Source organism: Salminus brasiliensis, chromosome 19, assembly GCF_030463535.1.
Source record: "Salminus brasiliensis chromosome 19, fSalBra1.hap2, whole genome shotgun sequence".
Classification (NCBI taxonomy): Eukaryota; Metazoa; Chordata; class Actinopteri; order Characiformes; family Bryconidae; genus Salminus; species Salminus brasiliensis.
The window spans coordinates 23995029-24012985 of NC_132896.1; the positions used below are offsets into that span (position 1 = coordinate 23995029).

Consider the following 17957-nt stretch of genomic DNA (forward strand, 5'->3'; position numbering starts at 1 on the left):
ATGAGTCTCACATTTGAGGATTTACAGAGGGATTTGTGTCTTACAGAAAAGATATGCCTATAGTACTATTGTAAAAAATGTTAAATGGAACATCCACTAACCATGTGTGTAAAACCAGTTGATATTGAGGGGGATTTAATATGCTCATTGTATGTATGTTGTCATGTATTTAAAATGTCCTGGAAAATGTTGTCTGGGAACCCTGTATTGTGCCACAAGCTCTCCATTGTGCATTTCTATCAGAACTGAGTGTTTTGAACCAAACAAAAACAGTGGTGCTAGCAGTGACATGCCCAACACCACAGTCAAAACAGTGTTGCGTGGACCGCTGTAGTCTTGTGTGAACATAGCCTAAAGCGTTTCAGTGATTATTCTTTCTTATTTTGCCTTCACACTCTCCCATTCTCTCTGTCCCATTCTTTCTCTCTATCTCTCTCTCGTTCTAACTTGCCCTCTTCTGTGTCCCCATCTTTTGAAACCCATCAGAGCTGTGCCCAGTGCCCTGTGGCAGTCACGGTGTGTGTTCTGAGGGTCGATGCCAGTGCGAGGAAGGCTGGGAGGGTGCGGCCTGTGACCAGCGTGCGTGCCACCCTCGCTGTGAGGAACATGGCCAGTGTGTGGACGGCAAATGCCAGTGCCAGCCTGGATGGGAGGGCGAGCACTGCACAATTGGTAAAAAAAAAAAACATAGCTTATAACCACTGACCATGTAAATCTCTGACCTGACATTGATTTTTTCTATGAAATAATTAAAGCAAATTGACAGCCTTAGCCTGACTAGGAGATGCACCAAGTTTATTTCTTATTTTTATGTTTGAAAAGAAATAGGCTGAGAATGAATATCTATATACATATACACGTAAGAAGGTTATATAGTTGCCTTTATTATTTTGATTCCGTTTGTTTTGTGTTTGTTTATGTTTGCAGGCTTACATAAACTCTTTGATGCATCACTACCTGTCCTGAAAGTCTGAGATTTGATGAAGGGCTCATTTGCATGTTGCAGCCCCCTGTGACATCACTATTTCAAAAAGCCTGAAATGCGATAACGATTAACAAATGATATATTGCGCGATCCTAGTCTCTGACGCTTCCCTGTCAGGAGACTTTTCCTAATCAGCCGCCGCATCACAGCTAATTTGGCGGTAATTAAACCGTAATATTTCCTCGTCAACGCGCGCCCCCCTCCCCTTCCTTTCTGTTAGCATGCAGATGAGCGGACGCTTGAAGAATTCAAAATATCGCTGAGAAAGGTGCGGCAGGCGAATTTGCAAGTGTGTATGGCTTACGCCGAGTGACAGAGAGCCAATAATCTTAGGCGTTTACTAAAAGCAAAGCCAAGAACTCATTTCATCCCTTTTGCACTTTAACAAGGGAATTAAAGAGCTTGCACTGTAGCTTTCTTCAGACGGGTCAAACTAATTGCAGCCCTGTTCCTGACTTAAAGCCTCTTTTAAACATGCCAGTTGTGTGCGTCCAGTAAGTGTGTGTATAAATGTGCTTAATACACTTCTCCTCTTCTTGTTTGTTCCTTTCAGCCCATGATCTAGATGTGGTGGTGAAAGGTGAGTGGCTCATCAGCATTATCTGTACTACAAGAAATGAATCCATTCAGCTCCATCATGGATTTTCTGTGCTTGAGTAGCGGAGTAACACATGCTGGTAATATTTTACTTCGATCACTTAGTCGATTATAAGGCACTTCTGTTCTCTGTAGGGTATGTTGTATAATTTAGTGCAGCAGAGGGAGTTATCACTATCATTTCAGACATCTTTTCTAGAAAGAATTGAATGAATCGATGTTAAAGGATTCTTCCCAACTAATAAATGTTACAACATAGTCAATTATGAAGCGTAGCTGTCTAACGTAGCAATTGGCTGCCATGACTGGTGTGCAGTGAGAGCAGCGTCGGTGGTGAAAGTAGCTAACTGTCGGTTCGGTTGCCTGTCAGATGGCTGCCCGGGGCTGTGTAATGGAAAAGGCCGCTGCACTCTGGAGCAGAGCGGCTGGCGCTGCGTGTGTCAGCCTGGCTGGAGCGGCCCTGGCTGCAACATGGTGACGGAGCGTGAGTGTGATGACAATGCAGACAACGATGGAGGTAAGAAAGCCAAGCTTTTAGACAAGATGAAGAAGAGTCATTCTGTTTGTGATTACTTAACAGCTTGTCATGGTCTATGGCAAATGTGTGTGATTTGGCTTTGCAGCTCCAGTACAAAACTTGAAGGACACCAAACACTAAACATGTCTTGGACAGTTGACTAGTCTGATTTGGAGAAAGTGCTGAACTTTAAACACAGGGACTGACGAAGTAGAGACACAGCAATATGGGAAAAATATTGACATTTGCTTTGAAAATAAAAAACGTTGGATAGATGTTTAGATTTGACCAATACTGATGATTTGCCCCCTTCCTAATTTTCTCTATTATGACAAGTAAGAACAAAATTAACCAAAAAAACATTGAATATATAATATTTAAAACCATTGATTTATTCATTTAAAGAGCAAAGTTATCTAACATCAAAGCATCCAAAAAAATTTTATTGCCCTCTTACAATAATAAACTTGTGTGACTTCAGTAGCAGTAACATTCAGCATTTCCTATAAGCATTTTGGTCTCTTTGTAGAACGTCAAGATCGCAGTATCAGTAAAGTATCTTTGAGACAATAGAGCTTGAGAGCCCTGGTTCTCAAAGACTGAGTACAAGTTGTGATAGAGTTTGTAATCGCTCATCTATTGTGTCTTTGTTATGTTCACTCCACAGACTGTCACTTCCACACTTCTGAATTCTGCATTTTGCATTTCATCAACATTATCAATGAACATTCAGAAAATCTTTTTTGTTTTTTTACATTTGTATATTGATTCAGAATCGTCCACATCTGCCTCGAGAATCATCTAATAATTTTTTTTCCCCACTTCTAATCTGAGCCTACTCTTCTTTACAGAAGAACTTTTTATTTTTAGAAGCATGAATTGATTGTTTGAGGCAAGTGTCTTTCAAATGTCAGGTTTATTTATTTTCAGCCTTTCAGAAATGGATTTGCATTTCTCTGTTGGATCATTGTGTTGCTGCGTAACCCCACTATGTTTCTGAGGTTTCTTACGGTGGACTTATGACCTCATCTGAAGCTAGAGACCTAGAGAGAAGTTCCTTAAATGCTCATCTGGAACCTTTGGTGACTTCTGGGATGATTTGTTGATGCACCCTCTGGGTATTTTGACAGGCCAGCCTCTCCTAGCAAAGTTCCTAGTGTTCTCATTTTGTAGATAATGGCTCTCACTGTGGCTTGGTGATGTCTTACACCCTCAGAAATGTTTTGTTTTGTGATGTTTCTGTGACTTAGTCTGCTGTATATCAGCAACTATTTCTCTCAGCACTTTTGAATTTAAATAGTTCTTCTTTACTTCATGATTTAGTGTTTTTTTTCTGGTAACTACATTGCTATACACACACGCGGGATACTTTGATGTGTACATATTTACAAGTAGTTTGTTCACTGTGGCAATAATAGTTGACTTTTTACAAGTATATATTTATTATACTCCAGAATAGCAGAACATTTAGGGGTTTTAAAGTACTACACTTATATGTACAAGAGATATGTACATAAAATTATTAAATATTAGACCTGAAAGATCATATTAGGGAGGGAGATTAATATGAATATAACCAGTTCAGTTTCCTTGGTCTTCCAAGAAGACATTAGTGTAAATCTTCAGTGCATTTATTTTTCCTGCATTTCTCAAGTCCAGCCTGGCCTTTGGCCGCTGTTGTTGTCAAAACACCAGTGTGTCCCGAACGCTGAGTGGATTTTAAATCTGCACCAATGTAGGTTAATACCTTTGATGTCTACCCATCCTGCTGAGATGAAAGATGAGTGAAAACATGCGGTCTTCTCTTTTTTATCACGTATTCTATTCAAAAGAAAAACAAACAGAGAGGGAAAGATGGAGTGAGGTAAACCAATCTCTCCTTCATTTGATTGCACCAGAGATTCTATGCACGAGGGCGCCTTGCAGCGCTCAGGTGACATTCCGGGAAGATGATTTGTGGCTGTGTCGCTGTTTGCCGGGTTAAGATGAAAGGCGACGCTGCTGATTGAGCTCAGGCTCTTACCGAAGCATGTGTTCTTTTTTAATATCGCTTTTGTCACCCCCACCATCTCCCCCTACTCTAAGAGGATTGATGTGGAGATTTCGAGACAAGTGGAGATTTCAATGCCTCTGAATATAAAGCATCATTCAAAAGTTTGGGCACACCCGTTTGGATGATTTTGTGGAAATCTTGAATACAGTTTACATTGAAACATTCAGTACTCCTATCTAAGAAGATTAGATATATAGGATGTCTGCTTGCATGAAGAAGTCAAATAACAGGAGTTTCCAAAAATGATTTAAAGATGCAGAAACAAAAGGAACTTCAAAGGACTCTTGTAGACTACCAAAACTTCACGTATGAAGTTCACCTGAAGTTCAAAATATGAACTATACAGAGAATACAAGAAACAGACAGGTGTTTGTGTCCATCCTTCTACTTTGAAATGGCGACTTAATGCTGTTGGTCTGATTCTGTAGCTGATGAAGAAGGCCTTACTGCTGGACTCCACTCAAACTGCAGGAACTGCAGATGTCATTAGACCAGACCTCAACATTATTGAATATGTTTAGAATTCCTAGGATCATGAAAAGCTAACAAATTCAGACATCTAAGTGAAATCACTGAAATGTATTGTGGCAGATTAATTTTTGATTAATTTGATATTATCTTTAGTTGTTGAGGCTTCTTTGTCATTTCTGTTAAATACGAGATATAACTATATATTTAAGATATAACTATATATTAACTGACGCCTTCACTATAATTCTAAAACATGATTAGTAAAATAAATAAATAAAAAAAACCTTCTAAGTGTATCCAGACTTTTGACTGATACATTTTGAGTGGTGGGCAACACAAGTGATATTCAGGAGTTGTGGTTTTAATTAGTTTAGTACCTTGTTGGCCAAGTTGCAATAACTGGATGAATCCATAACCCTTATATGAGTAGGTGTATCCAATTTGTTGACTAGGATGTTACCTTTGAAATCTTAATTGTTTCATTTTAAAGCTTATTTTGAAGGAGAATGGGCAGAAAAAACTAGGAGGTAGGTAAGGAAGAGAACAAGAAGGATATAGGGAGGGGGTCACGGGTGCTAAATTTGAGGCCTGATCATTAGCCATGTCATCTGTATCCTCCCCTAGCGTGGTCGCTAGCCATGAATGCAGAATGTTCCAGGACTTGGTTTGCTGCCGCTAGTGCTGAAACACTCAACCTACCAAGCTCCAATGGAGGTGCTAATCACCAATACGTTATCAGCTAAATATTTTGTTGCGAAGAAAACGCTAGTTTTGCCTCTCTCAGTTCCCTCTTCACCCCACTATTTTCCCCTCTTCTGTTCTCTGTGCATCTGCATCACATGAAAGAGGGAGAAGCTACAGAGCTTCTGTTGTGTCTCAGCTTACGTTTAAAAGCAGGAGCCTGCAGAGATTACTCAGCTAAGAAACTCTGGTGTCATTCAGATCTATTCAGAAATAATTGGAGAAGTGTATACATGATCTTCATGCATCTCGCTGTAATGCAGCAAGTTAATACATGCGTTTGAGCTAGCTCGATGCTATCATAGGAAGGCTGGGCAGGAGAGGTGAACTCGATTCAATTACGTGCCTCTGGATTCAAAATCAAAGTCTAACGTGCATTTATGTCTGGAACCAACCAAGTGCTCATTAAAACGTGCATTTGTATTCTGAATGAGGCATCATTAGGAGCAGGCGTTAGGGAAATAGATGACAATCAAAGGCTTTACAGCTGTGGCGAGATGGAGTCAGGCTGAAGTTAATGGTTTCTGCACAACTGGGGTCAGTTGGAGCCTATAGCAGAACATGTAATGTGTATAGCTTTCCAACTTTATCACAGAAATGCTGACAATGCTGAATAATATGTTTGTGTAACATTGTGACATTTTCTTTTTCATGTAATATACACATAACACCAAGGTCCCCTAGAAACATAATTTTATGAATACTGTGCATTTGGTTCTGCCTACTATACAAGGAAAACGGAACTGAAATAATTGTTGAAATAACTTTTAGAAGTAAATTAAAAAGTGTTCTCAATTATTTCAGTTCTGTTTTTCTTGTATAGTAGGCAGAACCAAATGCACAGTATTCATAAAATTATGTTTCTAGGGGACCTTGGTGTTATGTGTATATTACATGAAAAAGAAAATGTCACAATGTTACACAAACATATTATTCAGCATTGTCAGCATTTCTGTGATAAAGTATAAGTTTAAACCCCGATAGAAATCATACACACACACACACACACACATATATATATATATATAGTGGTGTCAGGCTATTAAATAGTATTTAATTGCATTAATCACAACAATATATAGATAATAATATTTATATTTATTTATTAATTTTTTATAATATCTCAGTGTAGTTTTGAGAACTTTAGCCTTGAACACAAAGCTTGGGCACAGAAACTTATAAAATAGAGCAAACGCTGCAACAACGCTTCAAAAAGAAAATGGATAGATCAGTCATTGGGATAGATAAGAGAGAAGCAGATGTATGTCTTCAATGCAATGGTCATTAACAGACACTCAAAAAACAGGAGAAATTACTATTGACATATAACATTTACATTTAAGATTTCTTTTTATTATTATAGCAAAAACATTCTATCCCTACCACCTTTAATCCTTCCTGATCAAATGCTGTTCCCTAAAATTGTAGATCTGACAATCTAGAGATCTTAGACATAGCCTGCAGAATATACCTATAGTGATAGTTTAGAATAATCTCTCTTTTCGGAACCAGTAAGCGCAGTATTTATAAGACATTTGGTGCCTCTGTGCTAGGAATATTTGTAGAAATACACAGCAGGGACATTTACAAGTCAAATGTGTTTCACAGTTCTGTGTAATTGTTTCCACCCCTAGGAGGAGATGACCTTGAACTGAGAAGCTTTAGTTCATCCCCTTCTAAACTTCTTTATCTCAGAGCAACAAGGACTCAGCAGCCTGGCTACACTGCAGATAAAGTGGCCGGCAGGATCACGATATTGTTAATATGGTTTTAAATAGCTCATTATAACATGGACAAAAGCTATTATTCCCAGTGCTCCAAGAGCGTGTTTTTCCCCTTTCTGGCATTTATAAGTGATGCTGTGGTTAGCTAGAAATGTCAACGCTGTTCCTACTATTGGAAGTTGGGGTGGATTGTATATATGAAATTGTTATGGAAATGCTCTGCCATTTTAATGTATGCTATTGCCTCTTTATTCAGATACAAATGCTTGCACGAAGGTCAGGCAAAAATCTATTTGAAACTTGGGGAAATAATGTAGCATTTTCGACCCGATTTGGGGTAAAAGTCAAGCCCTCTATGAGCAACAGAGAATGCCAACTGCTTAAATTTAGATAATATGTAAATGCTGCCAGGGTCTCAAATAAAAGTGTATGTTGCATTTGCACCTACACAAAGATATACAGCGCCTTTCACAATTACTGGCTCCCTTCGTTAAGATGTGTTCTTAGGCTCCTAATAAATTATTATTTTTTTTAATAATAATGGAAAACAATGAAAAAAAAAAGAGAAAAATCCTAACTTTAATTTCAAGTGCATTTATTCAGTAGAAAAAAAATACACATTAATAAATAATTATTTTACATGAAATCATGTGTGTCACAATTATTGGCACCCCTGATGTTAATACTTTGTACAACCCCCTCTTGCCAACAAGACAGCACTTAGTCTTCACCTATAACATTTCACAAGATGGGAGAATACAGAGAGAGGGATCTTCCACCATTCCTCAGTCCTGGGTCCTCTCCTATGCACTCTCCTCTTCAGCGCACCCCACAGGTTTTCAATTGGGTTGAGGTTTGGGGACTGAGATGGTTATGGGAGGAACTTTTTTTTGCCTTGTGAACCATTTTGGTGTAGATTTGGCCACCTCGCTGAAACACCCAGTGACGACCCATCTTCAGCTTTTGGGCAGAGGCCACCAGATTTTAATTTAGAATGTATTATTTTGTTATAATGTATTATTTATTGTGTTATAACTTATTATTTATAATGTATATAATGGTATTTCAAAGAGTTCATGATGCCAAGCTAACTTACACTAACTGTCATTTGGAAGAGAAACAGGCCCACAGCATCACTGATCCTCCCCCACACTGTGGGCATAAGATGCTTTTCCACATACTCATCTTTTGTGTTATGCCAGACCCACTAGTGTGTTTGTTACCAAAAAGTTCAATCTTGGTCTTATCTGACCAAAGCACATGGTCCCAGTTGAAGTCCCAGTATTGCTTAGCAAACATCAAACATTTACGTTTGTGCTTGTAAGTGAGAAAAGGCTTTTTACCATGCATGCCTCCCAAGCAGCTTTTGGCATGTAGACAGATGTAGATAGTGCCATAGAGGGTGCTGTGTATATATATAGGGTTGTGAGGCTTCTTTTTGATGCTATTGATGCCTGGCATTAACATGCATTTGGGTGATCTGATTACAAATGACTGCCAAAACGCATAGCTGTTCACTTCTGCCATTTTAAACGTGTCTTCTGTGACCGCCTGTGATCAGATTTTTCACGTCATGTCCGCTGAAGTAGGGGCACCGCGCACATTATAATATTATAATAAATTAAGACAAGCACCTAGTTTCTCTTGTGCAATATCCACAAGTATTTATCCATTAGTCAGTTTGTTATTTAATTATATTATTATATATTCATATAATATTTAAATAAAGACAACAGAAAAACTTAACATTAAAAATCACACAAAACCACCCTGTGTGTCTACACCAAATATATGTTAAGTTAAAAGGAAAATATTTTGAACAAATTATATTGGTCCACTCATCATGAAATGTCTAAACATCTGGCTGAGACCAGTATGGATTCCATGTTCATCTAAAGTATATTATATGAGAAGCTAAAAAAAACCCCATCAAAATAGAGTGTTCAGCTACTTAAAGTTGCATCCATTGCTGACACATTTGTGCAGGAGCACAAATACAGCTTGTCTAGCCTCTGTAGATAAGTATTGTCTATAGAATAGGTCCCTCTGGAGCAGATAGACATGAATGTATTGGCAAAATGCCTATTGCCAAGTATGGACTGGAAGGTATAAAGCCCCCCAGCGTTGAGATGGGGATGAGATGGGGTGATCACTAAACATACTGACCTCACTAACACGCTTGTCATTGAACGCTATCAAATCAAAGTAATGCTTCACAAATCTAGTAGAAAGCCTTTCCTGGACAGTAGACACAGCTACTTCAACAAAAGCTGGATAAACTATTTTTACTAACCATGATATCCAAAGACTTTGGAATTGTTTGGTTATAAGCTGATTAGACTGTTCAGAGAAACACTTAAATAAACAGTGGGAGATGTTTGAGATTATCAAATATTAGGGCAAGATTTTAGTTTGGTGACATAATGGTTTTAATTCTAGCGTTGTTCGTGTTTGTAGTTGAATTGGTACTTACAAACTGTAAAATAATTTGTTAGTTACAGTATTATAAACAGTTACAGATTATATTAATATTATAAGTACTGACTAGCATTCACACACTCCTGGGAACAGCAATGTGAATAGGCGGGGCTAAACTTCTGTAGGCAGATTAGACAGACACATTCAAATGAGTTGGTTCATGTTGGAGTTGGACATCAGAGTAACAGCTCTGTTTTAACAGCTTAGTCTCAGCATGGATACTATGGACTGATTCTTAGCTTTAAACAGTGACAGTAAATTAACAAGTACCTGTCCATTTCTATTGTTCATTTATAAAATATTCACAGAGGACAAAGAACAGGGAACATTTTTGGAGCCACCAATGATATTAGTCGCAGCAATGATATTAACAATACAAATGGATATATTAATGACCCCATATTCTGACAAGACATAAAAACAATTGTATGTATTTGTATTGTGTGTGTTTCAGATGGCCTGGTAGACTGTGTGGATCCAGACTGTTGTCAGCAGGGGAGCTGCAGTAATAAGCCCCTTTGCCAGGGCGCTCCCGACCCCCTCGCCCTGCTCCAGCAGAGCCACAGCCAGCCTCCCTCCACCCCTCTCCCCACTCACACCTTCTTCCAGCGTGTCCGCTTCCTCCTGGGCAAAGCCGGCACACACACTCTGCACGGAGATGTCCCCTTTGACGGCAGGTGTGCGAATGTGTGTAAATATATCACAACACGCGTCACTCCAGCCGCTGTCTGTATTTTATCCCTGTCTTTACTTCTATCAATATGTAATCATATAAAGTCAGATTGTTTGTTACATATTTATGCTTTATGAGGCCTTGTGCTGTAGCAGGTATAAAAACGTCGCCGTAAATTTCTCCTGAACGTTCGCCCTCAGTGTGGAGAAAAATGGTGCTGCCCCCTCTTTTTTTTTTTACAAAACAAGCCAGAGGGGTAGAAATGGAGAGAGTGCCTTTCTTTTCCTGCTTTGAAAAATAGTCAAATGTATTTTTCTCCCCCACACACACTACAGAATAAACAAATAAATTAATTAAATGAAACATGTTGCAAGGGGGAAATCAATTGCAGTCTGCAGCACTTGAGTAACAAATTGTTGTGCACAGCGGCTCAGAGAAAATTCTGTTCTTGCACATTTATTCTGCTCACATTTAGGCAAAACCCTGAGATGTAGATTTTTGTCTCTCATGGCAGTCTGGATAGTCGACTCACTGCTAAACACATCAATTGTCATTTGAGGTTTTTCTCCTCTAACCCACAATCCACTTCCCCAAACATTTATATGTTCTAACATCTTCAATGTTAAAAATGAATAAAAAACAAAAGAGTTTTGAGTTCCTTAAAGAGTACATCCAGCCTCAATATCTGCGGGTCTCCCACACTTTCAGCACATTTGAAACATGCACGTTAGGAGGTTGATAACGAGCACGCAGGGCTTAGTGAGGAGCAGGAAGGGTAGAGCGGCTTTTCTGCTTCTTTCATGGCCGCTGCCACCAGTGGGAGAGTTAACATTCAGAAAGTCGGTGCCCACTGTTTCGGAAGTGAGGGAAAAATCCTTTCTATTTTATCGTTGATTAAGACAGAGTTTCAGAGACAGGAAGAATGAATTCAGCTTAACCTATTGGGTGAGCTCTAGGCAGATTTGTAATTTAAAATGGTTATTGTGAAACAATTCATCTGTTCTAACTAAATACTACATCTAAGCATGTTTATAGATTAAAAATACCTCACACAAAAATTTTACCTCACACTTAAAAGGACCTTTAACTAGATACTGCTTTGAACTATTTCCTAAATTAGATGAGAACCTTTAACCTTTTAAACTGACGCGTGTGACGTATTCAAAACACTCCCCAGTCCATATATGGCAACTGGTCTGCAAAAAAGACCCTGTCGGTTTAAAGTTATAAGGAGTGTCCACACTACTTTTTAACCTTTTTTTTATAGGCCCCATTTCATCTTAACCTATTAAACAGCCTATGCATGCGGCACAAAGGTGTTTTTTACAAAGTACTAGTACTGTTACTAAAGAATAGCCACACCAGTTTGTACAGAAGTCCACCCAGAAGTATGTGCAGTCCACCAGTAATAAGCCTTTCTGCATTAAGGTTAATAATTCCACCACATATCTGGTTTATATCTAATATCACAGGTCTAATGGTACAGGCATGTCCCCAGTCATGAAATTGTGAATGTAAAACTTATCAGTGTGTAACATCAGTACCACATTTTTATCATATATAAATGATCCATGAGGCTTTCATTGTTATTTGAAAGTGCAAAAGCTTATTCATGTTAATTGGAAGATCCTTCTTCCGACTTGTGTGAAGTCCAGCATGTCACATTCAATTGCTTTGACTTCAGAGCAACATGAAATATCGCTGCTAATGTAACATTAATATTAGGGCTTCAATAAAGGCACAATAACAAAAAAATCTACTTTAATTTAGATGAGTAAATAGAAGGAGAAAGAGTTGAAAAAGACTGTTATCAAATCATTAAAATGTCAAAAGTTATCAAAAACGTTAGCAAAACATAAGTTATCACTGCTTTTTTTATTTCTAAAGGTGGTATACCAGTTAGAAACCTAACACCCAAGCTAAGAATCATTGTGAAATGTTTTAATCAGTTGCATCAATGCTTTATTTTCCTGTCCGGTTTCGGGACCCGTACAAAAACCTCAGACAACAGCAAGATATTACTATCTGAGACTGAGGAGGCGAGGTGAGAACTGGTGGGTTATATAGTGTGTGGTTAGAGATGGAAAATTTCAGACAGAGGAAAGAGAGCCAGCAAGAGGGAGAGCGGCAGCGGCAAGCGAATGAGTAGGGAACTTGAATGAGGTTGGAAATCTGGATTTCGCGGGCCCCATAAATCCCGCCGCGGCTAAGTGCCGGAGTTACTGAAGTCATTAGACTTTGAAGGTCTTTATTGCTGGAGGTCGGATTTGACGGTGGACTCATGGGCCCAGGCAGCGGACGGATATTAAGCTTGGCAACATATGTGTCACATTGGGGCGGAATTGCTCTCTCTTTGAAAAAGCAACAGGGAGACAGGCAGCCAGGGGCACTGGCCTGGACCCGGCCTGAATCATCCTGCTCGTTACACTGCGGATCACAATTTTCCTCAGGTTGTCCTCAATTTCAGCAGCCCTTGCACCCCACCACCACACACACTGAGAGGACTTTTTATTATAGCGTTCTTCATGTTCAGCCCAAGACTCCAATGGGTTTTTAATCTCAATATCGTTTATTAAGCACACAATTTTGACTGCTGGAAGAAAAAGGAGAGTCTTCGTCCCTTTGGTATTCAAATGGGAATCCGTCAAGCATGGCAGATGACATGAAAGGTCTGACAGAGATTTTTTTTCCTCAGTTTGAACTTCAAGGTTGCTGCCAGGGCCTTCGTGTTGAACTCCCTCAACTTCATTATTTCACAAAATGCTATCGAGCGCTGGAGTGGCTGACGTGTCTAGTTTTAAGAATGTCTTAGTTCGAAACAGGCTTCGGGAAACTGACAGTGTTTTTTTTTTCTCTGTTTTCTTTTTCTATGGCCCTGAAAAAAAAAAACATTTTTACCTACTGTTAAACAATTGAAGTAGCTGATGAACAACTTGTGCCATTTCAATTACATTGTGTCCTTGTTTTTATGAAGCAAACAAATGAAAATGATAACAAAAGGAGGCCACATTGCGTTTTAGTTGCTTCTGATGTTGTCAGTAGCACAGACACTGAAATGTTGAAAATGATGTTGAGTCAGGATTCAGGCACAAAGTAAAGCCTTAAGTTTGTAGAGGCTATATGATGTTCAGTAGTTTATTGTGATATTAACAGTGATTGTAACATACAGTCACTGAAGTGATACACATCTCAGCTGATGTTTTTGCTTATATAGGACAGTGCCAAATTCAGAGACCACCCCTTTTTATGTAATTTTCAGTCAGATTAGCCACTAAGTAGAAATTATTAAATTTTCATTGTCAGCAAAAAAGCAGTAAAAAATCTAAAAATGCAATATCAAAAGGGTTTAGTATTTAGGTTGTTGGCTTGTAATACCTTAATTACAGCTTCCTGTCTTTTCAGCAGACTTTTTCTGCAAAAATCTGCTGGGAGATTTTTCCACACCTCCAAAGTTTGGTCTGAGATAAATCTTGGTCCTTGTAATCCTAAATACATTCAATGATGTTAAGGTCCGGACTCTGGGGTGGTCAGTCCATTGTTGTAAAATAACATACTTCATTTAGAAAATGTTCATAGTTTATTTTATAAGGGCTGTTTATCTGATTGAGAGGTTTGTGATCTATGGGGTCTTGCATGGTTGTTAGAAGTCCAGGTTGTTAGATTTACAAACCTTTGTTTTTTTTTTTACTTAGAAATATCTACAGAAAAAAAATATAGCAATAAATATAGTATTTAATGGCCATTTTGAAATATATGATAAACTATCTCCGTCTCTGACTTTGCACAGTACTGTTTATGTAATGTATATGTGTGTGTTTATTAGGTATCGAGCATTGCTTAGTCATTCTGGTTTTAGAACCAGAACTGTTTTATAACGGTAATTCTAACCTATTCCGTTACAATTTCTGCTTCAGCCAAGCAGCTGTGGTGCGAGGGCAGGTGGTGGCAGTGGATGGTACACCTCTGGTGGGGGTCAACATCACCTTTCTCCAGCACCCAGAGTACGGCTTCACCATCAGCCGGCAGGACGGCAGGTACAGGGTGGACGCACAGTTTTTTTTGTTATACATAATTGCCTTCCTCACTTGGTCACTGCTATAAAAGAGCTCATTATTTTCTTGTACTCAGGGGCGTTTGAAAACTGTAGTCTCAGCAGAACAGGGATTTCTATTTTCTGTCTTTTGGCTTTCTCATACAGTTTTGACCTGGTGGCAGTGGGGGCTATCTCGGTAATCTTGGTGTTCCAGAGACCACCCTTTCTGACCCAGAGACGCACCGCCTGGCTGCCCTGGAACAACTTCTTGGTGCTGGACAAAGTGGTCATGTCTCGAGTGGAGGTTACACCCCAAACCTGTGATATGAAGAATTTTATTAGCCCTTATCCTATCGTGCTGCCTTCCCCCCTCACGAAATACACTGGAGAGTGTGTTCTCCGGGGGCCAGTTATCCCAGAATTGCAGGTATGCTTTAATTGTGGATGATAGATTACTGATGTTGCATTCAACCATCCAATGAAAACCACTAAGTTCTACACAGCGACCTCCAATGTTCATTTATTGCTTTGTTTAATGTGAAGATCCAAAACCCTGTCTGTAACCTTCAAATATAAAATGATAAAATAATAATAATCATTTATTCTATTTAAGTATCACATTTTTCAAACTCAAGGACACTCTACAGAAGCAAACAGAGTCATAATAAAAGAATACAAAAGTAACCACATAACACACAAAAATCCACATAGTGATAGAAAAGTTCCTGAATTGCCATGTAGAATACCTGTTGAAACATCTAAGCTGTAATGTAGCGGTGGGTGGTGGAAATACTTTTATTCCAAACTACATCTCTGAACTTTGTTTAGGAGCAGTTTACTCCACTTTGTGTTTCTATTGTATCTAAAACAAAAAGTGTTCAGCAATGCAGTTAAGGCAGTAAATTGATTTAGTGCATTTCAATAGAGTTAATTTAAATATGGTAATTTTACAGTAAGGGGCCCCAATCTATTTGTTTTACATTGATGGGTCTGGACAAGTAGTGCCACAGTAATGTAATCAGCCTGCTCATTTGGGGAAGGTAAGCATATTTAAAACAAGTCAATCATTTTCTTCTTATGAATTAAAATACTACAGGGATGTGGCAAAGCAGTTATTTCTAGTCTTCTACCTTTGCGTCCAGACCAATCACACCGGCTCTAGTTAATTCCATAACAAAATTGTGCTACATACAGATGACACTGAGGAGTCCAGCTGGGAATTATCGAGGCCATGCACCGATTAACCTCCTATATGAGGTCACTATGATTGCGAGTTAAAACTAAATGTAATGGATATGCTGATTTCTTTTTTTTAATGAGGACATAACATATACTGGGTTTACAGTACTGAGCAATTTAAAGTGAAATGATTGTCCTCACTGTGCCTCTGATTAATTTCATGCTTTGGTGGTAATTAGCAGCAAGTGATAATGCAGGCAAAGTAGAAGGGAAAAAAACATTGTGAGCTAGCGTCACCTCAATTCCCCAGATCTGGTTTAGCTTCCAGAATCTGTGTGTCTGGGGCTGTGATCGTAGTGGCAGAATGGGCTAAGTCTCTTGCCTTTTTTGTAATCCACGTCATTGGCAGTAGATAATTCCATCCCCTGCCAAAGTTAAGCAGTCAAAATGAACAATTAGGATCGTGAGGGGATGGCGTTCAGCCACGCGTTACCTTTGGTGTGCCCAGGCTCGTGAGCAGCCCATCCAGCATGGCATGAAGAGGCCGAGCTCATTTTGCCATGATCCTCTGTCTCTCTCCAAGACTGCCACAGATGGGCATTTTAACAGTTTTTGCTATTTAAATATTGACATTTGCATTTATATTTACTAAATTAACAGACTGTCTTATGCAGGGTGAAAAAAAAACATTTGCCAACAGTGGAAGCCAAACCAATAAATAAAAGCACCCTGCAAGGATTTATATCTAAAAGAAAAGAGTCTATTGTAGCTTTAATTAATAAGAAATTTGCCCTGGGGAACAATTAAATTAAGAAAACTAATAAGCAGCAACAAATTATCATAAAATAATTATATTTTAAATTTTATATGAAAAACAGGAAAGATTTAAAGTTAATTTATTGTTCTAATGTGTGAATTACAACAAATTTGCCAAATTGTATGGTCATGTGTATATGTAATACATGACACTAAAACAACCACTTACATCACAAAACATACAATCCATGTACACCATTTGTGATATATAATACAGCTGAAAAAACTCAAATATAAAAAAAAGCTGAATATTAAACATAATGTGTAAGGGGTTAGGTAAAATATACAGAGATGAGTTTGGGAATTTGAATAACCATACATATCCCTTCAGGCCGTGCAGGAGGAGATCCTAATTCCAGGCAGCTTTGTGAAGCTCAGCTACCTCAGCACGCGTGCATCTGGATACCAGTCACTGCTGCGCATCATCCTTACGCATGCCTCCATACCACCAGGCCTTAGCAAGGTACACGTCTCTGCTGTCATAGAGGGCAGACAGTACCAGAAGTGGTACCCAGCTGCTTCGGGACTGGTCTACGTCTTGGCCTGGAATAAAACAGACATCTATGGCCAAGAGGTTTGGGGCCTGACAGAAGCCACTGGTAAGTGTCTAATAGTGCTGGTTTGGAAGCACTGATTTGATTAACTTGATTACTTAACAGCCCTCCGGTTACGTTACACGTGTTATTGATTTCCTAGGTGATATTGGTTTAAAGTCAGACCGGTAGCACTGTTTTTAATTTGTTTATTAAATGTAAGATATTAGCTGGAAAAAAACAAAATGTGTCTTTGCGCACATCACTTTACATCTTAAATTAAGCAAATAAATAGTCATTATTCTTTAGAAAGTGCAGAAGTGGGTTCTCTGTAGACAACATGAACTTATTTTCATCTAACAAATGCACAACACATTTAATTGGATCAGGTGTGCCCAAACTTTTACAAGTGAGATACTCTACATGGTTAAATGTAGGCCCATATGTCCTACATCTCTTTTCAATATCATTGAGATTAAAGGGAATTTTATATTTCTTACTGAAACCTACTAAATCAGAATTGATCACAGCAGTGGAAGAAACCAGCTGTGATAGAAACCAGACACCTAATAAGGTTACCATCTTAAAAAGTACCCTCACAGAAAGTTATTACACAAAGTGGGTATAAATAAGCTGCCTGATACCAGAGATAAACTATTAGGAACATTGCCTATACAAACTCAGAAGGCACATGTAGGTTTACTGGGCATTATATATATATATATATATATATATATATATATATATATATATATATATAAATTTAGATAGTAAACAAAATGGCTGTATTTAGTAATATATGCCTATATTTGCATTGTAGACAAAGCAACCCCTGGACCATATAAAATCTCCTTTAATATGGAATCGGTTCCCTCTTTGCTGCTTTGATAGCTAAATGTTAGAAAATATGTTTATTATTGTGGTTGTGCACTGATGTTGGGCAATAAAGCCTGAAGGCCTGGGTCAACTTTAGGACTCTACGAAAAGTAAAAAACTAGATGTGTGCTCTCATATGAACTTCCATATTTTTCAATTCATGTATTTTTTGTTTGTATCAAACTAAAACACCTGAGAAATGTAAGGCTGTTTAACTCAAAGGTAAAAAGAGTTTGAAAAATGATCATGTAAAAATGAGTTATGACTGTTTATAGTACATA

General features: G+C 38.5%; 1 protein-coding gene across 4 annotated transcripts in view; it reads left to right on the forward strand.

Moving 5' to 3' along the window:
* Window positions 1-17957, forward strand: part of LOC140540747 (teneurin-1-like) — a 260632-nt gene that overhangs the window by 178783 nt on the left and 63892 nt on the right. For all 4 annotated transcript variants that reach the window (XM_072663175.1, XM_072663174.1, XM_072663173.1 and 1 more), the window contains 7 exons: window positions 487-672; window positions 1539-1565; window positions 1953-2099; window positions 10021-10243; window positions 14154-14273; window positions 14438-14699; window positions 16599-16866. In XM_072663175.1, the coding sequence (XP_072519276.1) occupies window positions 487-672; window positions 1539-1565; window positions 1953-2099; window positions 10021-10243; window positions 14154-14273; window positions 14438-14699; window positions 16599-16866 (1233 nt within the window). The remainder of the gene's footprint in view (window positions 1-486; window positions 673-1538; window positions 1566-1952; window positions 2100-10020; window positions 10244-14153; window positions 14274-14437; window positions 14700-16598; window positions 16867-17957) is intronic.